The following is a 27,392-nucleotide window of genomic DNA, read 5'->3' as shown; positions in this document are numbered from 1 at the left end:
CCGGTGTTCAAATTTAGGGGATTATTTAACATTCCCTTTTTATGTTTCCTCAACAACATATTTAGATAAACTCAAAGAAATAAAAACTCAGATTGTAAAAATTTAAAGTTTCCATTATGTATATAACTAAAACCTATGAGAACCATTATTTATTCAAAAAATCGAAGAAATATTACTAAACGAAGCATTTTTTTGTAACCATTAAGTAAACTTCCTATTATGGATCCACTAATCCTACATTTAATAATCGTGTAACTAACGCTTAAACACAGTGCGACCAGTATGTTCTCAAAAATATAAAATTAAGATTTGTAATTTGTTATTGTAAGCTAATTAAAATATTTGTGTTTTTCTAAAGCAGGAAACGACTTAATAATTTAAAAATTTGTTTTTTCCTAAAATGAAAATATTTCAAATAATTAAGAAACAAAATCAAATACAATTATTTAAAATAAACAATTTGCATGCATTATTCAAATAAACAAACATTTGCTTAAAATACCTATAAAAAAACTTGAATAAAACATATTGATATAATGTCTATAAACTATAAGAAATATTTTACCTGAAACAGCTTCCAAACATTTAATGAATGTTTCCATATTACGTTCACAAGTAGCTTCGTTCAAGTAGAAATAAGTTCTAGCACTGTTAACCTTATAACGACGATCGGCAAATGACTTGTCGACATGATACTGGGGCATGCTACCATCTTCATCAACATCACCAGCACTGGAGACAGAAGATCTGTAAGAAGCATACAAATTTAATTAGATGTAGAAATTTATATATTCTGATGAGAGGGAGTTAGATAAAATAAAGTATTTTTCAAGACCCTTGAAACTATAGGTTCCCATAATAATATCCAAAGTAGTAGAAGGACAGAATTTTTGTTCTATTTTTCTGCTTGAGGTATGTTTCCCCTTTATAATCCTGACAGACGCACGTTCAAACCGACATGTCTAGTTAGTCTTAAAACTTTTAAACCTTATCGCAGATCTCCTGGAATATTCCCACGCAATTCAATTTGGTATTGCAGATACAAGTACGTGTTGGTACACCAACAATCTTTGCATTATTTGCTCAAATCCATCATATTATTAAGCCACAGTCAAACTCCAGAAGCGATAACAGAAACTAGCAAATTCCAACGGTTTGTCATATGCTGAAAGACACCCGGTTTTATTACCCTAAGGCAGTTCATTTGCTAACCCTACACGGAGGAAATCAATTTATGTTGGGAATAATGATTTCAGGATACTGGATTCCAAAACTGAAGAATGTGATTAGTGCGGTAATTTACAACTGCTCACCGTGTATTAGATACAAGAATAGACAAACTACCCAAAATATGGCAGCGTTGCCACCCGAACGAACCCACGAGTTGATTTTGAAGGACCATTTGACATTAAAATATATAATGGCAGAGCATTTAGAATAACAAAAGGTAACGTATGCGTTTTTGTTTGCTTTGCAACAAATGCTATTCAATTGGAGCCTACGTCTGATTTGTCAACCCAAACCTTTATGGCAGCTTTCGCTCGATTTTTTTCGAGGCGGGGATGCCCTGTCGCCATTTACTCTGACAATGGGACAAATTTCATTAGAGCAAGCAAGCTGTTGAAGAAAGAGCGACAGGAATTCATCAAGTAATTGAAAGGTTCCGTTACGTCCACTAGCAGTTTTCAAAATTTGACGTGGCAACTCTTTAACTCTAGGACACTTTTTAATTGGATCACCCTTTTTAACCCCATGAGAACCTGATGTAAGCAATTGATCCAAAAGCCCTTTCTGCGAGTTTAGGTTTAAAACACAGCTACTACGTGGATCCCGAAGAAACCTCATTCAGCTGACCAGAGAGGAAACTGTTTTGCGGACAACTGGCCACCCATAGTACCTGATTTTGTGGTGCTCTTAAGTGACATCACCGGTTTGTTGTCCCGTCAGAGTAGAGGTACTGGTAGCAGCTCTTTACACCGGAATCACAATACAACAAGATACGGGTCCTGAATCAAGGAAACATGTGCTTTACCCAATTTTCATGAATCGAGCTAATTGTTCCAAATAAAAAAGGAAACTGTTCTGAGTGCAACTGGCCACCCAGGTTATGTGGTGCTCTGAAGAGACATTAGCGGTTTCTAGTCCCGGCAGACTAGATGTAAGAAGCTTTTCCTCTACGGGATCGCAATGTAACAATATACGGGTCCTGCATCAAGGAATCAAGCGCTGGACCCATTTTAATTGTTCCAAATGAAAAAGGTCTATAAAGTTAAATCACGCTTGTTGCCAATCGATATTGACATAACGAGAACTTTTATAATAAAATAGAATAATTTCCAAACTACGAATCCCATTTCACCACTATTTATGAAACCTCAAAAACAAACGAATCGCTTTAAGTGGAAAACCCTTTACATATTGTATAGATTACACAGGTGTCTACAATGTGTAAACGGTTTTGAAGGATCAATCATCATAAAAGTAAAATCCATTTTAAAAATACTTACTCGACTTCACGTTTTTCAGCTTCCTCTTGCGAAAGATCCTCTTCTACGGAATAGTCTAAAATTGGCTTAACACCAAAGGAGCGTAATCTGTAAAATCATATATATATTTATATTTTATAATGATGTATAAAAGTGTGTTATTGCAAAAACTTTTATTATATATAATTAGTTTTGTTGCATGCAAATGTACAGATACAAATGTAAAGAAAGTGTTATTAGTGTTGCGTGTATGAAGGTGTAACTACACTCAAAAAAAAACTTTAGCAAATAACAAAATAATTTCTCTGGAACAACTAATTTATATCTAAAAGTAAATTTAACACCGATTTTCATAAATTTTAACCGGCAGAGTATTGATAATCTTTAGAAAAAACACGGCTCAACAAATTTTTAACCCAGAATAAAAAGTATATTTTTCCAAAAGGTTTGATTCAAAAGCTATATGCTGTTCCAAAAACTAATTATCTGAACAGACGAAAACAGACTATGGTTGCTATCAGTACTCTCTAGATTACTGCGATCATCGCTATTACCTATCTGATTGGCATCTTGATTGTTCAACCTATTTACATGCTGATATATTTTTATAAATTTCCCTAATTTCTCATTTAAATAGAATTATTTTTGAGTGTAGAAACAAACATACACACAGGCACGTGCAAATGAAAAAAATCATTTGTTGATGGAAATGAGAGAAAATAATTTAAATGTTTGTTCTTCATTCATGTTTTTTATTAAATTTATAATCATTAAATTATTAAGTTGTTGTTTTTTTACAAATATGTGTTATGAGCCGGTAAGTTAAAAATGCTATCATATGGTAATGTGTGTGTGTGTCATATGAATGGACAATAGAGTGTACAATAATAGAATAGTGGAAAACTTTTATAAAAATAAACAATCACATGTGTGACACACGAAGTATAAAAGAAATGTTATTTATTTTATTGTTATGTAGTAAATAAATATTATTTAATTGTTATATTGAACCTGACACAATCATAATGATGTTAAATAATATTTAATACTTAGTCGTCCTTGACAGACGTGCGCTATTACGAGTACAATTTTGACAGTTAGTTATTCTAATTTAGAATTTTTTGATTAAAATTAATTTGTAGATAAAAGATAGAGTAAGAACGAAAAAACACGTAGACCAATTCAATTTTCTTCCAATTTATTTCAATTTATGTTGTTGTGAGGGCAAATAAGTTCACAAATCTCATAAAAAACTATTTCTGAGAAATGGAAAATTTGGCAAAATCTAATTGTATTATTGTAATAAATTGTGTCGTACTTACTAAAAAAAATCTATTATTATTTTGAAAAAAGCTATAAATGGAAATAGGTCTAGATTTTCTCTGATCTATATATATACATATATATACATATTATATATATATATATTATTATATAATTATATATATATTATATATATTATATATATATATATATAATATATATATATATATATATATATATATATTATATTATTATATATAATAAATTAGTCTATAGCCAAGTCTACATTATAGTCTATAGTCCAGTCTATAGTATAGTCAATAGTCTAGTCTATAGTTTAGTCTATAGTCTTATCTATAGTGTAGTCTATTATCCAGCTTATAGTTTAGATTATAATCTAATATATAATAGTCTATAGTCTAGTCTATAATCTAGTCTATAGTCTAGTCTATAGTCTAGTCTATAGTCTAGTCTATAGTCTAGTCTATAGTCTAGTCTATAGTCTAGTCTATAGTCTAGTCTATAGTCTAGTCTATAGTCTAGTCTATAGTCTAGTCTATAGTCTAGTCTATAGTCTAGTCTATAGTCTAGTCTATAGTCTAGTCTATAGTCTAGTCTATAGTCTAGTCTATAGTCCAGTCTATAGTCCAGTCTATAGTCTAGACTATAGTCCAGTCTATAGTCTAGTCTATAGTCTAGTCTATAGTCTAGTCTAGTCTATAGTCTAGTCTATAGTATAGTCTATAGTCTAGTGTATAGTCTAGTCTATAGTCTAGTCTACAGTCTAGTCTATAGTCTGGTCTATAGTCTAGTCTATAGTCTAGTCTATAGTCTAGTCTATAGTCTAGTCTAGTCTATAGTCTAGTCTATAGTATAGTCTATAGTCTAGTCTATAGTCTAGTCTATAGTCTAGTCTATAGTCTAGTCTATAGTCTAGTCTATAGTCTAGTCTATAGTCTAGTCTATAGTCTAGTCTATAGTCTTGTCTATAGTCCAGTCTATAGTCCAGTCTATAGTCTAGTCTATAGTTCAGTCTATAGTCTAATCTATAGTCTAGTCTATAGTCTAGTCTAGTCTATAGTCTAGTCTATAGTCTAGTCTATAGTCTAGTCTAGTCTATAGTCTAGTCTATAGTCTAGTCTATAGTCTAGTCTATAGTCTAGTCTATAGTCTAGTCTAATCTATCGTCTAGTCTATAGTCTAGCCTATAGTCTAGTCTATAGTCTAGTCTATAGTCTAGTCTATAGTCTAGTCTATAGTCTAGTCTATAGTCTAGTCTATAGTCTAGTCTATAGTCTAGTCTATAGTCTAGTCTATAGTCTAGTCTATAGTCTAGTCTATAGTCTAGTCTATAGTCTAGTCTATAGTCTAGTCTATAGTCTAGTCTATAGTCTAGTCTATAGTCTAGTGTATAGTCTAGTCTATAGTCTAGTCTATAGTCTAGTCTATAGTCTAGTCTATAGTCTGGTCTATAGTCTAGTCTATAGTCTAGTCTATAGTCTATAGTCTAGTCTATAGTCTATAGTCTAGTCTATAGTCTAGTCTATAGTCTAGTCTATAGTCTAGTCTATAGTCTAGTCTATAGTCTAGTCTATAGTCTAGTCTATAGTCTAGTCTATAGTCTAGTCTATAGTCTAGTCTATAGTCTAGTCTATAGTCTAGTCTATAGTCTAGTCTATAGTCTAGTCTATAGTCTAGTCTATAGTCTAGTCTATAGTCTAGTCTATAGTCTAGTCTATAGTCTAGTCTATAGTCTAGTCTATAGTCTAGTCTATAGTCTAGTCTATAGTCTAGTCTATAGTCTAGTCTATAGTCTAGTCTATAGTCTATAGTCTAGTCTATAGTCTAGTCTATAGTCTAGTCTATAGTATAGTAGTCTATAACTATAGTCTAGTCTATAGTCTAGTCTATAGTCTAGTCTATAGTCTATAGTCTAGTCTATAGTCTATAGTCTATAGTCTAGTCTATAGTCTAGTCTATAGTCTAGTCTATAGTCTAGTTGTAGTCTAGTCTATAGTCTAGTCTCTAGTCTATAGTCTAGTCTATAGTCTAGTCTATAGTCTATAGTATAGTTTATATTCTAGTCTGTAGTCTAGTCTATAGTCTAGTCTATAGTCTAGTCTATAGTCTAGTCTATAGTCTAGTCTATAGTCTAGTCTATAGTCTAGTCTATAGTCTAGTCTATAGTCTAGTCTATAGTCTAGTCTATAGTCTAGTCTATAGTCTAGTCTATAGTCTAGTCTATAGTCTAGTCTATAGTCTAGTCTATAGTCTAGTCTATAGTCTAGTCTATAGTCTAGTCTATAGTCTAGTCTATAGTCTAGTCTATAGTCTAGTCTATAGTCTAGTCTATAGTCTAGTCTATAGTCTAGTCTATAGTCTAGTCTATAGTCTAGTCTATAGTCTAGTCTATAGTCTAGTCTATAGTCTAGTCTATAGTCTAGTCTATAGTCTAGTCTATTGTCTAGTCTATAGTCTAGTCTAGTCTAGTCTAGTCTATAGTCTAGTCTATAGTCTAGTCTATAGTCTAGTCTATAGTCTAGTCTATAGTCTAGTCTATAGTCTAGTCTATAGTCTAGTCTATAGTCTAGTCTATAGTCTAGTCTATAGTCTAGTCTATAGTCTAGTCTATAGTCTAGTCTATAGTCTAGTCTATAGTCTAGTCTATAGTCTAGTCTATAGTCTAGTCTATAGTCTAGTCTATAGTCTAGTCTATAGTCTAGTCTATAGTCTAGTCTATAGTCTAGTCTATAGTCTATAGTCTAGTCTATAGTCTAGTCTATAGTCTAGTCTATAGTCTAGTCTATAGTCTAGTCTATAGTCTAGTCTATAGTCTAGTCTATAGTCTAGTCTATAGTCTAGTCTATAGTCTAGTCTATAGTCTAGTCTATAGTCTAGTCTATAGTCTAGTCTATAGTCTAGTCTATAGTCTAGTCTATAGTCTAGTCTATAGTCTAGTCTATAGTCTAGTCTATAGTCTAGTCTATAGTCTAGTCTATAGTCTAGTCTAATGTCTAGTCTATAGTCTAGTCTATAGTCTAGTCTATAGTCTAGTCTATAGTCTAGTCTATAGTCTAGTCTATAGTCTAGTCTATAGTCTAGTCTATAGTCTAGTCTATAGTCTAGTCTATAGTCTAGTCTATAGTCTAGTCTATAGTCTAGTCTATAGTCTAGTCTATAGTCTAGTCTATAGTCTAGTCTATAGTCTAGTCTATAGTCTAGTCTATAGTCTAGTCTAGTCTTTAGTCTATAGTCTAGTCTATAGTCTAGTCTATAGTCTAGTCTATAGTCTAGTCTATAGTCTAGTCTATAGTCTAGTCTATAGTCTAGTCTATAGTCTAGTCTTATAGTCTCTAGTCTATAGTATAGTCTATATAGTATAGTCTATAGTCTAGTCTATAGTCTAGTCTATAGTCTAGTCTATAGTCTAGTCTATAGTCTAGTCTATAGTCTAGTCTATAGTCTAGTCTATAGTCTAGTCTATAGTCTAGTCTATAGTCTAGTCTATAGTCTAGTCTATAGTCTAGTCTATAGTCTAGTCTATAGTCTAGTCTATAGTCTAGTCTATAGTCTAGTCTATAGTCTAGTCTATAGTCTAGTCTATAGTCTAGTCTATAGTCTAGTCTATAGTCTAGTCTATAGTCTAGTCTATAGTCTAGTCTATAGTCTAGTCTATAGTCTAGTCTATAGTTAGTCTATAGTCTAGTCTATAGTCTAGTCTATAGTCTAGTCTATAGTCTAGTCTATAGTCTAGTCTATAGTCTAGTCTATAGTCTAGTCTATAGTCTAGTCTATAGTCTAGTCTATAGTTCTAGTATCTATAGTCTAGTCTATAGTCTAGTCTATAGTCTAGTCTATAGTCTAGTCTATAGTCTAGTCTATAGTCTAGTCTATAGTCTAATCTATAGTCTAGTCTATAGTCTAGTCTATAGTCTAGTCTATAGTCTAGTCTATAGTCTAGTCTATAGTCTAGTCTATAGTCTAGTCTATAGTCTAGTCTATAGTCTAGTCTATAGTCTAGTCTATAGTCTAGTCTATAGTCTAGTCTTTATTCTAATCTATAGTCTAGTCTATAGTCTGGTCAGGATCTAGTCTATAGTCTAGTCTACAGTCTAGTCTATAGTCTTGACTATGGTCTAGTCTTAAGTTTAGACTAGGTCTAATCTATAGTGCAGACTATATTCTAGTCTATAGTGTTTTATACAGTTCTCTTTAGTCTAGTATATACTGTGTAGTCTATATTCTTGAATTCAGTCTAATCTAAAGTCTTGATTATAGTCTAGTCTATAGCGTAATCTTATGTCTACTTTATAGAGTTGTATATAGTCTTGTCCATATAATGTTGTCTTGAATTAAGTGTAGTCTACAGTCTTTGTTATAGTCTAGTCAATAGCCTTAATTATAGTTTAGTCTATAGCCCTATCGTATGTCTAGTTTATAGTATTGATTTCAGTCTAGTAAAAGTAGTGATTATAATCTAGTATTGATTATGGTCTTATCTGTAGAATTGACTAAGGTATATGGTCAATAGTTAGGAGTATACTCCGATTTTTAATCTGTTTTTAATAGTTTGTCTTTAGTCTGGTCTATAAAAATAGTTTTAAAGGGCCAAAGGCAAAGTAAATACGACACTGTAAATTTAAAATTCAATCAATATTTTGCCCTTTTTCACACAAAGAACATGCCATGCTAGAGCTTATTCTTTTAAATGTATGTAGGTGTGTACATAAATAAATACAGAAAAATAAATGTATGTATTCGTTCATAGACAAAGAGTTGCACAAATACAAATGTGATTAATACAATTATTTGTTTATATAGTAAAACATGAAAATAATATTTGTAAATTAATAGATTAAATAGAAAATAAATTAAAATAAAATAAAGAAAACCTCTCTAGTGTTGGTACAATCGTATGACGATTCTCGCCAGCTACAAAATGTCCATAGAAAGTTGATTTCATTAAAAGTTCAAAAAGTGTGCCACCCAATATGGCTCTGGCGAATTTCATCAACTAAATAGAAGAATATTACATGTACGAAGGAATCGCATCAAAAATCAATCAATCAAAAGTCAAATCAAAATACAATTGAAATGGAAGTATTTGCACAATTTAAAAAAACCCAAAAATTGTGTGGAAGATACAAGTGATGGTAGAAATGTGTTTTGCGGTTTTGATATCATTGGAAGTACATAGGTGTGTGTTTTCAGGAAACAATATTATTGAGTTGATTTGATTTGATTTGATTTAAGCGCATTTAAAAGTTTTTTTATATATAATACATGGATGGCATAAAATAAGCAGGTTGATATTATCCAAATATAATCCAAATTTATATTTAAAAAAATGTAAAGAAAAGAAAATAAAAACAGAAAAAAGCATTAGTAAAATAATAGTTTTATAAAATTACCTTTCGAGTGTTGGTATAATTTTTATTTGATCTTCGCCAGCAACAAAATGTCCATAAAATGTTGCCTTCATAAGTGCTGTAAACAATTTATCTCCCAGTATTGTATTTGCCACTTTCATTAGCTAAAAATTTGTTGTTATTTGATTTGTTTGTTTTTTATACGATCATTAATTTGAAAAAAAGAATTTGGAAAAGTGAAAAAATTATTAATATTTTTTTAACCTGATTCAATTCAAAATAACTCAATTAACTAAGAGGAAGCGCCAATAAAAACAAGAACCAGCCATTTATGACATTAATGTAAGATGCCGTATTTGTATTAAAATAAATGATGAAATTTATGTAAAAAATTAAAATAATTAAAAAATATTCATACATGTATTTAAAAGTCTTTAAAGATTTAAACTTGTTATAATGAATCGGAGACATATTCAAAATATATTTCATTAGAATTTCCTTCAGCATATGCTAAACACAAATCTTCAGGACAATAGTCCGATCTGGCCACCGGTAGGTTAGTGTTTAGTGTTCTAGTCTGGTAGACCAGAGGTGGTGGGTTCGATTCCCACCCGCGGCACTGGTTAAGGAGCGCACAACAGGCCCGATAGAGGCCTAGGTGTATTTCTTCGGATTTGATGTGTATACATCCCCCTTTCAAACTAACTAATAGTCTGATCTGTGTTCTGGTCTACAATCTAAACTATATTCTGGTATACAGAATATTGTTTTTAGTCTAGACAAACTGGACCTATAATCTGTATATGTCTATAGGTCTATAGTTTGGACTATAATCAGGACTATAGTTTGGACTATAGTCTAGACTACAGTTAGGTCTAAAGTCTGGACTACAGCCTGGACTATAGTCTGGACTATATTCTAGACAGTACCCTGAACTATATTTTGAATAAAGGCTATATATAGTCTATTGTCTGAATTATAGTCTGGTCTATAGTAATAACTAAAATCCGGTCTATAGTGTGAACCTTTATTATGGACAACAGTCTGCACTAAAGTCTGTGGTCTATAGCCTGTACTATGGTCTGGTCTATAGTCTAAACAATAGTACATATAGTCTTTATTCTTGTTTGGTTTATGCTTTGGACTATAGTGTAGACTATAGACTGGATTTTAGTCTGGTATATAATTCTGATTGTAGTGTTCTCTTTAATCTTGTAGTGTTCTCTTTATATTAAGGTTTTGGAACACCTCTTCAATGGTATTATTCAGTTTTCCTATTTTTTTAAGAATAACATAAATGTCACCGACATATTTACCTCCACTCGCCCATAGAAGTAAAAGTTTTGTTCCCTTGAAATTTTCATTCCCCTCAAAGGGTTAATTGCTATCATGAGCATGTTGTGAACAATTCATTTACAATAGTTGATTTTGTAACTGCCGGTCCACACTAGGAAACTTTTTTTGGGAAACTTTTGATTTTGCGTGAGAGAGAAAGAGAAAGAATATCATTCATCTCTCTCGCGGTACGGAGTTTCTCGTACTCGGAAACTTGTTTTGTTTTATTATTCTTCTCATTCATAGAACAACAAATCAATGCAATTAATACGTAGTTTCTGAAGTGATGTTATTCCGGAAATAACATTCCTGACTAACACTGATTGGAATAATTCATTCAGTTATTTTTTTTCCATGATAAAGAGCGCACAACAGGCCCGATTGTGGCCTAGGTGCATTTTTTTGGGTTTGATGTAGTACACATCCTCCTATCAACCTAACCTAAGTACTTTGAGATCCAAAATGTACTCTCTCAAATATTTTTTGATACTAAATCAAAATTTATTTTTCCATCCCTGCTGTATTACCTTATATAACTGTTTAAAGTTATATGTTGTCTACCTTAACCTCGTACTTTCGTATGACCTCAAGAGATCATAGAATACTTCAACGTTTATACCTTCGTAGAGATCATTAAAACTCAACTGTTTAAACCCTGGTGGAGACCATTAAACTTCAACTGTTTATACCCTAGTGGAGACCCTTAAAACTCTTCAACTTTACTGGTGGGGTACCATTTAAAACTCAAAAAGTGTTTAAAGGTTTCAAGCTTCTTGTATGAAGATATAGGTCGACTTGAAGGATTTCATTTCAAACAACTTGTGACACTCTGGAATTTTACTTATGAGTTCAGTCAACATTTCAAATAATCCAAAAAATACAAAATTCTATCAGAAAATTTCACAACAGGAGATTTTTTAACACTTCAAAAATAATATTATATTAGTATATCACTTTATCATATCCTTGTTGATTAAGTTTTGTACATCACTGTGTTATTATTATAAAATATTTGACTTGCTTTTCAAAAAATTACAATTATTCTAGTTTATTTATTTTGTAAAAAGACAACTGTCACATTATTGCATTTATATTACGTATAAAAACAGTGCAGCCAATTTAAAAAAGTACTTCATTATCGATTTATTTTGCCGACATTTAGTCTGCCACCTACTTAACGGTCACAAGTTCTCTCTTTTACTCTAGAATTCTTTTAAAACAACAATTTGCATTGAACATTTAACACAAGTTGTGATACATAATAAAGAAAACAAAGTAAATGCACTTAACAAATCTAAATATTTATACTAATGCTGTAAAATCACATCATTGTCATTATATAACCGTGTATTTTTGCCAATTGACTTTATTTTTTTTTGGCAATTGTATGCAATAAATTATCAAATAAAAAAAAGATAAAACTTTCCAGTGTCTGGAAGTTGAAAAATTTGAACACTTTAATACACACGTGTTTGTTTTTTTGGTACTTGTTTTTTTTTTTGCCAGTAAATTATACAATCAAATAAAATATCAATTACGAAAATAATTCACCTGACTAAACAGCATTTACGGGTAAAATTGAGAGAATAATGTTTAAAGTAAATATGTATATTTATTTATATACACAGAGAAAAAAAGTTTCATTTTAATATTGAAATTAGTTGGCAAATGTAAGATTTTATTACAACAACAAACATATTTATAAATGACTACATATCAGGGATGGCAAAATTGGTACGATGGTACTTTTTTGATACTATTTGATGTGCAAAAGTACCGTGATACTCCCGAGTCTTATTTGATACTTTCAGGGCTACATATAACGTCCATTCTAATTTAAAAATGTATAAATATATTTCAGAAATTACAAACTTTTAGCAAAAAAAAAAAAAAATAAAAAAATATTTTTGTATTTTGGATTGTAAGAAAGCTTTAACTGAATACTCTCCCAGAGGTAGGTTTCACATCATATAAGTACCAGCCCACTCGGGAATAGTCGGTATCGAAAGAGGGAATGTAATAGCTTCAAAGGGAAGGGAGCTCGAGGCAGTTAACCTGATAAACGCAAAACCATTCGACGCAACAAAAGCTGAACTAAAAATATGGGTGAGAGAATCCCATAAGACCTCTTGGAATAATGATACAGTGAGTAGAACATCGAAAATCCTATGGGGTGACCCTGATAAGAGCAATACGACAAATCTCCTAAGCAAGTCTGAAGTTAGTAAGATAGTAGGTATTCGGAGTGGACAAACACGATTACGAGCACATGCAAAATTGGACGTGCAGATTCAGACGTATATAGAGCATGTGGAGAGGACAGTGGAACTCTGGAGCACTTTCTTTGCCACTGCCCGACATTCGTCGAAGTTAGATCCAAGTATCTTGGAAGTGATGTTATTCCGAAAATAACATTCCTGATAAACACTGGCTGTTAGATTTTAGGAATTACCTTCAGGAAACTGAGTTTCTGAACACTGAAAATTATTCATTCAGTTCTTTTTTCACGATAAAGAGCAACAGGCCCGATTGTGACCTTTGTGTATTTTTGATGTAGTACACATCCTCCTATCAACCTAACCTAACCTAAGTACTTTGAGACCCAAAAAAGTACTCTCTGAAATATATTTTGATACTGAAACAAAATCACTTTTTCCATCCCTGCTACATATAACTATTTGTTTGTTTAGAAAGTTGGTTATAAAAACTAACATGTTTTTCTGTTTTGTTTGTTGTAACTAAAACTGTCCTCTAAATAAGGAATTAAGCAAAAATGAAAAACTATTGAATTCTCATAAAAATATGCCAAACATGTGTATTAGTTATTTATAGAATTCACATATATTTTCTCAGTGTATTTACCCCCCATTACGACATTTTATAATGCTATAAATTTAAATAAAAAACACACATACACACAAATGTTGAACTGTTAATATGCTGTGACGAATTCACACTCACGCTACCAAATAAAAATATTAAGTATATATGAAAAGAATTTTAGCATTGAACGTCAATAATGCTTAAAATCTATTTTTGATAAACAAAAGTTCAAATTTAATTGTCATTATTAAATTAGAATTATTTAATTAAATTGAAATTACTACAAAATGAGAAAAAATATAGTTTAAAGACAATTAGCTGTTGCCGTGATTGATTCATTTAATTCTTGTATACAGTACTGTGCGGAACACATACAACAAAGTTCTTTTGATCATTCTTAGGCAAAATGAGAACGATATTTTGTTTATCTTAAAATTAGCTCACTTAGGAATAATCGGCAATGAAAGTACTTGTTATAAGGAGAAGGAAACTCGAGAAATATTGCAGTCAAAAGTATGCAAAATTGGACGAACTGATTCCAAACAAGTAAGAAGTTAAAGTCGGGCGAGGCTGTTCATATTATACCCTACAGCTACAAATAAAATGTGATTTTGTTTTCATAATTAAGCATATAAGTTGACTTGTACCTTACCTCAGATATACTTAATCCATTTATTGTAACTGTGGATATTTAAGTTCAATTTTAAAGGAGGCTTTTTACAGGGGCTAGGGTCAAATGAAGCCCTATAATTATAAAGTTCATGATTGGCATCAAGGCAAGTATAGAACTTGGTTTTGCAGCTTTTTGTCGAGATACGAGTATATCAAACATAATTTGAACTTAGAAGCCCTATTTAACGGGTTCAGTTGGTGAAATAATGGACCATTTTCAATAGGCTTTGTCTACGGTACCACAAAAAATCATGCGCCAAATTTCATTGAATTATCTTCAAAATTGCAACCTGTAATTTTATTACAAGGTTTAGTTGTATGGGGGCTAGGTGAAATAATGGACCGATCTTAACAATTTTCAATAGGCATCGTATCTGGGCCAATAGAAGATCATGTACCAAATTATCTTCAGAGTTACGGCCTGTAGTTTACAAGGTTTACGGACATAGCTAAATCGACTCATAATTCTAAGCCGATTGGTATACTTAAAGGTGGGTATAGGACCAATATACCCTCCCCACTAAAGTGATGTAGGGTATAAAAATGTAGAGCATGTGGAAAGGCTTTCATAGAAATCATTATTCCTCAGTTTTATAGTTTCTGAATATTAGACGATAATATCATCATAAAGCATTATATAAAGTTTTACCCATCAACAATATAGGAACGCACTACAGGTCTGCTAGCGTCTTAGGTGTATTTCTTCGGATCTCCTTTGAACCTAAATCAAATTTTTTGTTATCTCACTCCAAGATACCTATAATTTCTGATGTACACTGTCACCGCGACGCAAGTGTTTTGTACCACTCAACGCATTCGATAGACTGAGAGGGATAGAATACATTTGATCGCCATCAATTTATAGCCCTGACAGACTAAAGGTACTGGTAGCACCTTTTTTCTTTTGCAGCAGCTTCCCAGTCAAATATTTTCAAATTTTGGTAATGTGTATTGTAGGAAATGCAGTTATTTCATACATTACTTGGTAATGTGTTGTCGTTATCAATAACATAAATTATTTTTTTAATAGAATTTGTATCCACTTGTCTATTGCATTTGTTAGTGTTTCTATCCCTAGTCGATTTTGGAAGAATTTTTCAAGAAATTTTGATATTTTCATATTTATGTGTAGACACCATTCCAGATAGAATGGGGCATTGAGTGAGAGAATAGACTAGCAAATATAGAAAAATAACTGTAAAACTAGTTTTGTATCCGTTATTTTTTGGTCATCGTCGAACTTAAAAGTTATTCACGCAAAAAGTAACTACTTATTCTTTTCTACAATATTACTTGCCTACTAACTGGGTAAGAAAAGATTTTGCTGGGTTAGTTAAACTGTTGCCTTTTGTCTACGAGTTTTAACATAAATATAGCATTAGTTTTTTTATACCATTAAGCGTCTTCTTTGGACTCATTTAATGACGTTATAAGGGTAAATACATTCTATAGTCATAAAATAAAAACTTAGATTCTACTTTTATAATTCAATCGAAAGCCCCTGAACTATATAATAAAAATAATATGTACCAATATTATATAATGATATACTATGAAGGTCGTTATATATATATGCATGTTTGTACGTACATACATAGATCTATATATGAATTTATGTAATTAAGTGTACATTCATAAAATATTTATTTTTGCTTAGATCTACAAAAATCTAATAGAAAATTATAACACTAGGAACTAGTATAGTATATTATATATTATAGTTTTATAGTTTCCCTCCCTGTCTCTTTTCCCTAAACGTCACATTGACATATTTGTAGGTTACAACACTACAAATTTAAAAAAAATTGCAAGTGTTTTAACAATGTATCTAGCACCCCAATATACCCTAGTATCTATAGAATAATTTTTGATTTCTTTTGTCCGAAAAGTATCTTACAGTGTGCGTGTATGTTTGTATCTATGAAAGTGTTTTACGTATGTATCGGTTAGTTTATTAGTCAGTTGCGTTTTAGCAGTTGGTTCATTTTTGGGGGCTTGTCTGTTTTTTTTTTTTGTTTGTTTTTGCTCATTGTTTAAGTGTTTGTATGTATATACGAAGATGTAAATATGAATGAGAATTTTCGCTGTTTAAAGCTGTAGCTTTCTTAAAGAAAACTAGTCGTCGTTTTTAGTCGTTAAAAAATACTAAATTATACTAAATGCTTTGAATGTATTCGTAAACGTGTGTGTCATGAAAATAGTGAATACGTAACATAACGTAATAGATAATTTGTATAAAATTGCATATTTGTGTACGTTTAAATACATAATATGTTTGTGTGTATATTATATAAAATAAATAAAAGAAACTTTTAAAATATAGTATGACGTTTTAAAAGAACTTTTAGCTATTCAGATACATAATTATATTATGTTCTCAATGTGACCAACCAACAACCTTCATACGATTTTTGAAATGAAGGGCAATCACAAATGATAAATGTTCCTTTAAACTATGTTTTCTATCTAAAATTAGATTGAACAAATTTAAATCTCACTATCCAATTTCGATACATACTGGTTTTGCGGTATCTCGCTCGAAGTGTTCAAACGAGGGTAAGAATCTTTGTTTCGGAACATCGTCAATAATACCTTAATAGAGCGTTATAAATGTTTTCCATTCAGAGTAGCGGATAGTGTATGATTTTCTTTAAAAATATAATTTTTAATACAAATACTAAATGTAAAATAGTGGCCTCCGGTAGGTTAGGTGGTGGGTTCGATTCCCACCCGTGGCACTGGTTAAGGAGTGCACAACAGGGCCGATAGAGACCTAGGTGTATTTCTTCGGATTTGATGTGTATACATCCTCCTTTCAAACTAACTAATACTAAAATAGACCCCTCAATATCCGATATTGACATAAATTCTTTTAAGGCATCGTGATTAGATTTTTCAAACGAACCTTGAAGCCAAACAAGATGGAACAATGAACCAATTTAGATTTAAACTCGAAAAAATAGTCAATGCTTGATAATGAACACAAGGTTTATCTGCTTAAATCATGCCGGCCCAACCCATAATTGGAAACCATACATATGACAACATAACGACTTCTCTAGAAGCTGTCAGAAAAAAAAGAAGGAGAAATCTATTGAGGGTGAAATTATTGATTTTCTTTTTCACTGTCCTGCTCTAGAGGATATTCGTTTAAAATTCTTAAGAAAGTGTACAATTAAAAAAATCTTAGCACCTTTATTAGGCATTGTGATTGCTTTTAAAATCTTCCTGACTGCCCTGAATTTGGTATTTTAAAAATCACACATCTATTCTCTTTTTCTATGGAAGATCAATAGGAACTAAGCATGTATGTTCTCTACAACCTGGAAATTAACATTAAAACCTAAAGAATCCAGATTACATTATATAAAAGAGCTATTCATCGATCAAGATCTGGGTACTGAAATTTTCATTATAATTTTTATTTTTTTTTAATCCATTCTCCTTATATAAACATTATTGGACTCCCCTAAAATAGGGTATCCAATTATGTATTTAAAAAATACTACAATAAGTTTATTAGACCAAATACACCAAGGTCGTACTTTTTTTAGCCAATCACCTTAGACACTATTTCACATAAATATTCATTGTATTTTTCACATATTACTAACTTATACTATTTGTTTAAATTATTTATAGTTTTAGTTCACTCTTTCATCATATTGACGTAAATCGTACATTATATTCGTATGGGGTAATGTTATAATGGGTTTTTTTTAATAATCATCACGTGAAAATATATCTACATTGTAGTTTAAATACCACATGCATGTATAGATTCTCTACCGGTTTTATTCGTTCTCTACCCACCCATGCTAACACATTCATCCAAACAACGAAACAGCTCCAGCCACATCTATCGAGTATTAAGACTGAAATTTTAGCATCTAGTTGTTTTACATTTTGTTTTTGTTACTCTGAGTTTATTTCTTAGCTTTTTGTCAGTTTCTGCTTTCGTCTTCTGAGCTGATGTTTAATTTTTTTCTCATTTTACGCTTTACTAACTTTTGTTTGAATTGTAAGCAATTTTTTTTGTGATTTTTTGCCATTTCGCTCGCTAATGTACTCACTCCGGTTTAGTTGGTATATAATATGAGTAAATATTTATTTTAAAATAAATATGTAGTATACATGGACAAATGCCGGTAAATATGCACTAGTGTATGTGCAATAATTATACACATACAAACATGTGTTGTATTACCATAATGGCATACAGTAGGGTAGAAATATTGCTGAACACTGAAATGAAAATGTCAAATGATGATTTCCCTCTTATGCACATACATATATCGTTGTTTATATTGGTAGAGAAGAGTGTTTGACATTGATTGCAATATTATGTTGAACAGGCATGAATGTCGAAGTGCTTTAAGTGAACACTTGCCTTGGTGGCCTATTACACGGTGGTCTTTTTCAACCACTGGGTAAGCAAAAAGTAACTACTCAACACTGAACCATCGTGCTTCTGACACAATTAACGTATATGGATGATGCGGTCCAATATACGTGTACTTTGCTCAAGTACTCGAGCTATCAAATCTTTTCCCATATTAGCCCAATTGGTAAAGGACAGGTGTCATAAGCAAGCTCAATCTAACCCTGACAACGAAAAAACCTTATATGTCGCTCAACAACACTACTCTAAAACATCTGTGGAATCGACAACAGCACGTAAATCCAGACCCTAGTTCAGCATATCTCGTCCGCCAAGAAAACTTTAGGAACGGTAAAAGAAATTTATTGTTAAAATTATATTTTACCATTCCTTTCTGGGATTTGGGTTTATATTACAGCCACAACGTGGATCCCGAAAGAACCACAACCAACAACACCCGTAGGACCAGATTATGTGGTATTCTGGTTATACCCCCTTTTCAAATCATACAAGGACTAGTCAGGGAGTGAAATGTTAACAGTAGTTTATAGTCCCGGCAGGGATTGCAGATGTGGGTCTTACATCAAGGAAACATGTACCGGGAGGAATGTTGAAAAGGCAATATCTTCAAATTGATTGATTGTCTAACAAATTGCGATAGCACACTAAAATGTGCCATGCCCACTTAAGACACCATATTTAACGCATCTCTGTATGGATGGGAAGAGCATTGAAACATCCAAAGCGATGTTTGATGGAATTGCAAAGGAAATAAGAGCTTAAGAACCATTACGTCTAAAACAGCTTATACTTATTAAGAATTCAACTAAGAACTTTGTGGATCTGCGGATTTTCAAATATAGAAAGCACACTTACGGAAAAATTGGTATGAACGGTGTAAACCCCGAAACACACAATCATAAAGAAGCGTGCAACCTTACAGTACATTCATCTGATGTATTCATAAAGAAAAACATCCGAAACATTCACTTAGACATGTGGAGGGGTATCCGAAAGTATCAATTTACGAGTACTTCAATTTTTAACTAGCTTTCTCTTCCCGAGGGGGCTTTATAGTAAGATATGGTTAGGTTAGGTTGATAGTAGGATGTATATTACACCAAATCCAAAGAAATACACCTAGGCCGCAGTCGGACCTGTTGTGCGCTCCTTATCATGAAAAAAGGGGCCTGAATGAATTATTTTACAGTGTTCAGAAATTTAGTATCCTGAACGTAACTTCTAAGAATCTTCCAGTCAGTGTTAGTCAGGAATGTTATTTCGAGAAAAACATCACTTCCAAGATACTCCAGAAAGTGCTGCAGAGGTTCACTGTCCTCCCGCATGTTAGTAAGATATAGTATTTCTCTCTTTCTTTCTATAGGGTACTAACTTGGTAAATCTTCTTCATTTATCTTCTTTATGTGTGCCTTTTGTTCTTTCTTGTTTTCTTAGTGGTTTTGTTTCTCTGTCTTTGAATCGTCACCCTTTGAAGGGAATCACAATGGACCTTATGGTATCATAGTGGATGTACACCTTGAATTTCAAAAATCAGCACAAGACAAAGTCCGAAAGGTTAGGTTATCGTTTTTGGATAATATTGAACACATTTAAGTGTGCTTTCGGCAGCTTGGAAGTTAGTGCTCTAGCGAGAGATCTGCATTCCATTCCCATCAGAGGCATTGCGCAAAACTTATACGATGGAGGCCTTATCGGAGGTGTATTTCTTCAAATTCCTCTAACGAAGACTCTTTCGAATAACATCGACTTTTTAGCGAATAATTCATTATGATAACTTACATTTTTAAATTTAATTATAAGTAAGCAACTGATAAACCAGTTTCTGATCATTAATTCTGTTCGAAAAAAGTGGTATTATCTTTTCAATCTATTTGGCAGTCAGTTGTTTAAATTAAAACTATGTGCCCAGTCGCATAGTCTCACTGATCCACATTTTTTGTAAGATATTGATACGATTCGTAGACTATAAGAGAAGTACCATATAACAGTTTTATTGGAATACATTTTGTTTGTTAACATTTTTGCTACACACTGTGCCAAGGTAGCAAGGTTTTTTTACAATTGTATTTAATTACTGTGTTTTTTTTTTAAATTTTAAACCCCTTATTGTACATTAGTTACTGTCTATAAAATTGTGTATTCAGTAAAATATTTGTCTATTAATCGTGCTATTAAGATCAGCAGTCAAAAACAAATAAACGAACAAAAAAAAATTTAAAAGAAATACAGGGTATCTAAAGCTATTTTTATACAGGTTTTTAATTACTACTATGCAATGACAATCGTATTAAGATAATCAAATCAATATTGGGATTTTGAACTTGCAATTCTACGATGTTAAAAGAAAACCTGATCATTTTAAAGGTATTTTTTTCTAATCTCATTTTTAAGAATCCGATCAAATGAATCGTTTTATATTTGCAACGTTTATAAAAAAATCGTTAAATCTTTCAAGACTTTCAAATGTCAATGTATGAAATTGTATTTAAACGAAAGCGGCAAACAAATATATTTAAATTAATAAAATATCTTAAATTAAACTGAAAGTAAAAATTATACCATCTATAAAAAACTTATAATATATATATGTATATAGAAACGCTAAACAAAATTCGTGAGCCAATTATCGATTTGTTTAAGGAGAAACAAACTAAAATTTTGTATAAATGTAAATTATTCCTATGTAGTATTTCTCTAAGTGTACTGATACAGTGTTAACGTACCATTTGAAAGAATTTAAGAAGTAACTTTTTAGAAAGATATAAAGGTTTTTATAACTTTAAAACGAGTATATTGGGTCCATAGCAATATTTCTTGAAGTAGGAAGGAATATTCAATATTTGGCTAGTCTTGATAACAATATGAATCCTTTCAGATGCTAAAGATTTTAGAATCGAAAGTGAACTAAAACACTAACAATTTTGGAATAAATTCTTCGAAAATCAACAATATTTTAAAACAAAATTTCGTTAGAAACTCCTGTATTAAATCGATTATTTCCTTTTGGCTACGAATTTTGTATAGAATATCTATAATAACAACAACAATAAAAAAAGCAGTAAGGATAACATAATAAAGAAACATATCCAACTTACCTTCATATTATGCTCTACAAGCTTTTCACTGGAACAAATAGTATAGACAAGATAGGCGCGTACTAGCTCCCATGTTGTTTTGCTCTTGAATGCCGCAATTGGATCATTGAAACTAACATCCAAGGGATCACGTTGGGGATTTTCGGGAACATTTGGTTGTGGAGCTTGCCTACGATGAGGTTTCCTCGAAACCGATGAAACTTTATCGTCATCCGCAATAGTTTGGGTGGCGGTTACAGTTTGAGATTTGCTGGCATTTGTGTGGACGCGTTGATAATGTTGATTGAAATGGGGTGCAAATAGAGCATTGGCTAATAGGAGTTGTTTGTTGCGATGATGAGTGGAATAATGATGCGATGAGCCTTGTTGTAAATTCAATTCACTTGCATTGTCCTTCGAATCATGACTCAATTGTCGAATCGAGCTCGCCCAACTTGTTGAAGCTTTAGAGCAAGCAATGTATTGAAGTTTGCCAGCACTAAAGCTGCTAGAACTACAGCCACTATAACTATAAACTAAATTTGTACGTTGAGCACAGATGGAACGCAAAAACGCCATTACACACGCGCACTAGTATGTTTTGTTTTTAATAAATTGAGTTTTTTTAATGTAGTTTTTTAGTTTCGTTTAATTTTTTTTTATATTTTCGTATTGTTTTATTTGAGTTTACTTGTCTTGAAGTAAAGGAACAAATAATTTCCAGTTTTTAGTCTTTGTTTAATTAAATTTTTTTAATGCACACCAATTCTAAATTCAGGCTAAATTTGAAAGGATTACAACGTTTTACTAAAACACACTCCAACTCTCTCTCATTCCCTAGTACATACACACATAAACACTATTTAGGAAAAGGCGAAAACAGTAAATGAACATCCGTTTTTGACGGAGACTTCGTTTTGCGGCGAATTCAACATAAATCGTTGAAATGCCCACACGTTTCTTTTTGGTTTATTTTTTTTACCATAAAACCACTCACCCACCACCACTGACTTGTGTAACAACTAGTAAATTGTTAGGGATTTTTCTTTTAAATTTATTTCTTATAAAATTAGGAACAAAATTGTCAGACAATTGATATTTTTGAAGCTTGACAGCAAAATCAATTTGTTTTTCTTTTTTTGTACTAAAAACTTTGAAAATATTTTTAATTTACTGCAACAGTGGGTCTTGAAAGTGTTAATAAAGAAAGAAAATGTTTTAAAATAGCACATATGTATATTTTATATATAGTAGCCTCATGACTGCTACGATGTGCTAATGATGTGAGAGCAGTAATCAAGTGATTAGTTAACAAAAATCTATCGTTCATTATTTAAACTTGTGAAAAATTTTATTCTAAATTTACTAATATAATTAACAAACATCATTGAGGTATTTTTTAATACTTTTTGACTAAAGCATGCACTTTTATTGAAAGAATGACGCACATATATCAGAATCAGGATTGAACAGCGATTAAACATTTATTTTAAGCGTCTGATAGCCGTCCCATAGGGAAATAGACGCTACCAGACAGTGAGAGGGTAGTTTTTAATTTCGCGCTCAAAGTAAACCCCGCCTGGAATAGGTGACCCTACCAGGAATAGCCAATTTGTGAGGGTAATTCCCTCCAGCATTCCTCTACAGATCGTCGCGCATTCACATTCTAATTCCAAATCATATGGTTGTCGGAAAATGTTTTATCTAACTAATTTATTTAGATTCGTTATTGATACGGTCCAGAAGTACATACATATTTATTGTGACCTATAAAACTACAGTAATGCTGTTACGAATCTAGCCCATACATTCTAAAATGCGAGAGAGGCAGTTCAAAAGAGCTTTGTACCATGACATCAAGAAAGAGTTGCACCATTTCTCCTTTCTCATAAAAACTTTTGAAATGTTACTGCGCTCCCACACATTCTGAAATCCAAGACACTGAAGTTTGTATTTTATGATGGACAGAACCAGAGTATATCGATTATTTCGTTAGGGCCCTTTACACGATAACACTTTACGTACGCACATTCGTATATTCGCTCAATGTCTAAAGTTTTCATTTCATATTGCGTTTAGACTATCCCATGCGCACTCTATTACACAAAAATTTGACAGATCATATTATATAGTTGTGTGTTCTTGTGAAGGCGACTTAATTTAATTTCCTCTGGTCTGAATTAAAGCAGAGAAAATGAAATCGAGAAAATTTATAGCCTCAAAAGGGTTTGATCTATATATATGTATATCTCGACATTTTAAGATTTAATTCTCCAATAGATACATTTAACATCAGTTTGGAAAACGGTAAAGGCATTTGATGGAGACCAAGGGGAGAAAAATCCGGAGCCAGTAACTAAGATTGCGACATCCGAAAAGACAGTGTATTGGGTGGTCTTTCTTTTGGTATTCTAATTTATAAAGTCATGTAATATAGTAGAGATCAAGGCGATTTACAAGTCAGTTCCGTTAAGGAATATATCCTGATAACCCAATTGAAAGGAGAATTTGAGAAATTATTTCGAAATTATTATTATTTCGTATTGGTACTAAACACGTTTTTTTCGCTTAAACATTTCGGAAGTTAAGCGATTTCTCAATTTAAGAGAGAGAGAGAGTGAGAAGAAATAAGCTGTCAAATTGTGTAAGTAAGTGGATAAAATTTTTGAGCATAACAACATTAATATTGGAAAAATATAAATAATGAAAATGAAAACACCCTGTATTGTACTTCATTAAACACTGTCAGTATTGTATGGATGAATATACAGATGTATGTATGTAGCAATGTTTGTGTACATGTCTGTATGTACTAAAAAATATAATTTTTGAGAGAATGGGTTGGTATGTATGGCTGCGAACTGTTTCAATGGATTTTATGCCGGATTTTTTCTTAATGTGGTTTGTTTTTTTTTGTTGCTTTTTTGCTAGTTTTTGTTATTTTCGTATAAATTTTTTCTATAACTTCTGTCGTTGTTGCTGTCACGCTTTCGCTGCTCTTTTTTTCGAACTTTTCTTTTCAGAGATTATATAATTTTATTTTATTTATCGTTTTCTTTAGGTCCTTCATTTTTTTAAACCTTTTTTTTTTTAATAAGTATATTAACAAATATTTGAACAAGTATTTATTGTGAATTGATTTTGTTGTCGTTAGTTTTTTTTTTATTTATATTTTTATATTTACTTTTTTAATTTATTTATAATTAATTTTTCTCATACTATGTATTGATTATGAAAACAGAATAAAAAGCAAGATGCTAAGAAAATATTTATTGTAGATATATTTTTAGAAAGTTTCTGAAATATTTTTTTTGCTAATGTTTGGCATGTGTTCTACGTTCGCAACGCACATAAAATTGATTTTTTTTTAACACAATTCACAACCAAAATCTTTTTGAAAACCAAAAAAAAAAAAAAAAACATCACAACCACACAAATTTTCATAGTCAGCAGAAAAATGTTTTTTTTTTATGTGAAAGTAAATTTAATAGAAAATAAAACATTGCAAAATGTGTGTGAGTTTTTTCTTCTTTTTTAGCTTCTCGATCAAACCCACACTTTTAAGAAAAGAAAAATCAAATTCACTTTTAATTATACCAATTCAGTTTATTTTTTTCTTATTTTTTCAAATAACTTTATTTATTTTCTTGCTAAATTGGCAATTTTTTTTTTAAATAAAGTATTTTTTCCATAAAATTTTCTTCATATTTAGTACATACATAAAAATTATGTATATGTACATAAATAAATTTGTTTAATATAAATATATGTATAAATCTCAAGAGAAAACCCACAAAAAAAGTAATAAATCAAAAAAAATTATACCTAAAACAGTTTTTGCTGTTTATTTTTTCAAAATTTCTTTTTAAATTTATTTAATTTTTCAACAATTTTCACACCGCAGTAGAGTATATCACACAAACACACACAACGAGAGAAGGAAGAATGAATTTTAATCACACGTCGCCCGTTCAACGCTGAACGACAACTGACAACTAGAACGTTACTAAACCAACTAAGGAACCAAATCGCCGCATTTACCTCCTAACCAGAAAGCACAAATAACAACAACAACAATCAATTTGTACAATAAATACGAAACGAAAAGCCCCACGAAACGTTTAAATTGTTGTTGATGATGATGATGATGATAATTATTGTCTCTGCGAGCACATACCACCACTAAGTCTGTGGTAACTGAGCGAAAATGTCACTCACTAGTTTACATGTTGTCTCACCAAGGAGAAAATTATAAAAAAAGTTAAATTTTTTTTGTTGCCAGTGAAAAAAAAGAGTCATGTGTTAACATACAAAAAAAAACAATATAAATACCTATAATAAAAAAAAACGCAAAAAAAAACAAGGGTAAAAGGGGCTCGTTCGTTGGGTTTTCTCTCGTGATTGTGTGATTTAATGCATTTGTTGTTGATGCTTGATGATGATGTTTAGTAGTAGTTGTTGTTGTTAATTATTACCTTTCTAAGAAAAAGCTGTTTCAAGTGTAGCCAGATGAAATTAAAGAATGTTCCCCAATTTAGCATAATGATAACGAGATTTCAAGAGATCATGTTCTATGACGTTTTCCTATTGTTCCCAAATAAGGTCCTGAGACCCTAAGCCAATAAATTTTTTAAAACCCCAATAAAACATATATTTGTAACATACAAAATATTCGTCCTATAGCCACCTTAAAGTCCTTAGAATCATTTCACCAATCGGCTTAGAATCATTTTCTGAGTCGATTAAGCTATGTCGGTCCGTCCGTCTGGTTGGCTGTCCATGTAAACCTTGTGCGCAATGTACAGGCCGCAATTTTCAAGATAATTGGATGAAATTTGGCATACACGCTTCTTTTGTCCTATTGAAAATGATTAAAATCGGTCAATTATTTCGACTAGACCCCATACAACCGTACCCTCAAATAGGGCCTTTGCCCTTATAATTAATTTAAATGACCTATTATGTTAACAAAAGTTGACAAAACTTAGTTTTATAGATCTTTAAATGACACTATCGATATTTATAAACCTTCACCCTAGCCCCCATACAAACTCCCTATCAGAAAATAACTTGAAGGTCAAAATTCACTTACAAACACTAATAACACTTTTAAATTCTACATAAATAATTTTCCCCTACTCCCCTTTGAGTTCTCTTGTAAAAAAATCTTTTTTTTTTTGCCAAAAAAGTAAAAATATTCCGAAATAAAGTTAAAAAACAAATCAAATGCTTTATTTTTTTATTAATGGCCATTTTTAACATACAGACTGGTGTAGGGTATTATATGGTCGTCTACGCCCGACTATACATTCATACTTGTTCTTTCTTCAAGATATCTTAACTCCCAATTGTGATGTAGGCATATATGATTGGCATTCAGCGCTCAATCCTTTAGGAGAGGGTTCCAATAGAAACCATTGCAACACATACAATGCATGTATAATGCATTACTCCTCAGTACGAAAAGTGCCAATTTGCACCTTTCACTAGTTTTATTACCGCATTTTGAACTAACTAATTACTAGTTAAAGAAATGTTACAAAAATTACATGCTATTAGAGCTTTGTTCGAACAAGAGATCAGTAGTTCAGGGGTAAGAGCTTCTAACCCCTAAAAATTGAAAGACGCCATGTTCAACCCCTGTCTGAGAATTAATTTTTTCTTTTTTTTTTTAAATTTTTGTTGGAGAATTTGAACAAGTGATATTAATGGAAACATGTTATGCATAATTCATTAGTTCGAATGGATTATGTATGTTACATTTCGATCCGGTTATTTCTTACTTTATACAAGTCTCTACTAGAAATTGAACGCACCTTCCTGACAGACTAGTGATATCCAACAAACATCGGAGTTACCAATAATTCATTCTCCTTTAGTTCTACTATTAAATCAAAACTCCATTCCTCTAATCGTCAGGATTTATTGCAAAAAGTTTTACCTAAGATTTCAGGACATTTACAGCATT

At 31.5% G+C, this 27,392-nt stretch overlaps 1 protein-coding gene across 5 annotated transcripts in view; it reads right to left on the bottom strand.

Moving 5' to 3' along the window:
- The window catches only part of LOC111679688 (proline dehydrogenase 1, mitochondrial), a 40,664-nt gene extending 15,218 nt beyond the window's left edge, over positions 1–25,446 (bottom strand). The window contains exons 1-5 of one of the 5 annotated variants that reach the window (XM_046945514.1): positions 25,250–25,446; positions 21,446–22,203; positions 9,161–9,282; positions 2,508–2,594; positions 566–747 (exon numbers count right to left, since the gene is read on the bottom strand). In XM_046945514.1, coding sequence (XP_046801470.1) covers positions 566–747; positions 2,508–2,594; positions 9,161–9,282; positions 21,446–22,003 — 949 coding nt within the window. In that variant the 5' untranslated portion in view covers positions 22,004–22,203; positions 25,250–25,446. Of the gene's footprint in view, positions 1–565; positions 748–2,507; positions 2,595–8,641; positions 8,764–9,160; positions 9,283–21,445; positions 22,204–25,249 lie in introns of all 5 variants that reach the window. The other 4 variants (XM_046945513.1, XM_046945516.1, XM_023441290.2 and 1 more) reach the window with 4 other exon arrangements.
- Between the last annotated feature and the right edge of the window lie 1,946 nt (positions 25,447–27,392).

Source organism: Lucilia cuprina, chromosome 3 (genome assembly GCF_022045245.1).
Source record: "Lucilia cuprina isolate Lc7/37 chromosome 3, ASM2204524v1, whole genome shotgun sequence".
NCBI lineage: Eukaryota > Metazoa > Arthropoda > Insecta > Diptera > Calliphoridae > Lucilia > Lucilia cuprina.
This window is presented reverse-complemented; position numbering and strand designations above follow the sequence as displayed.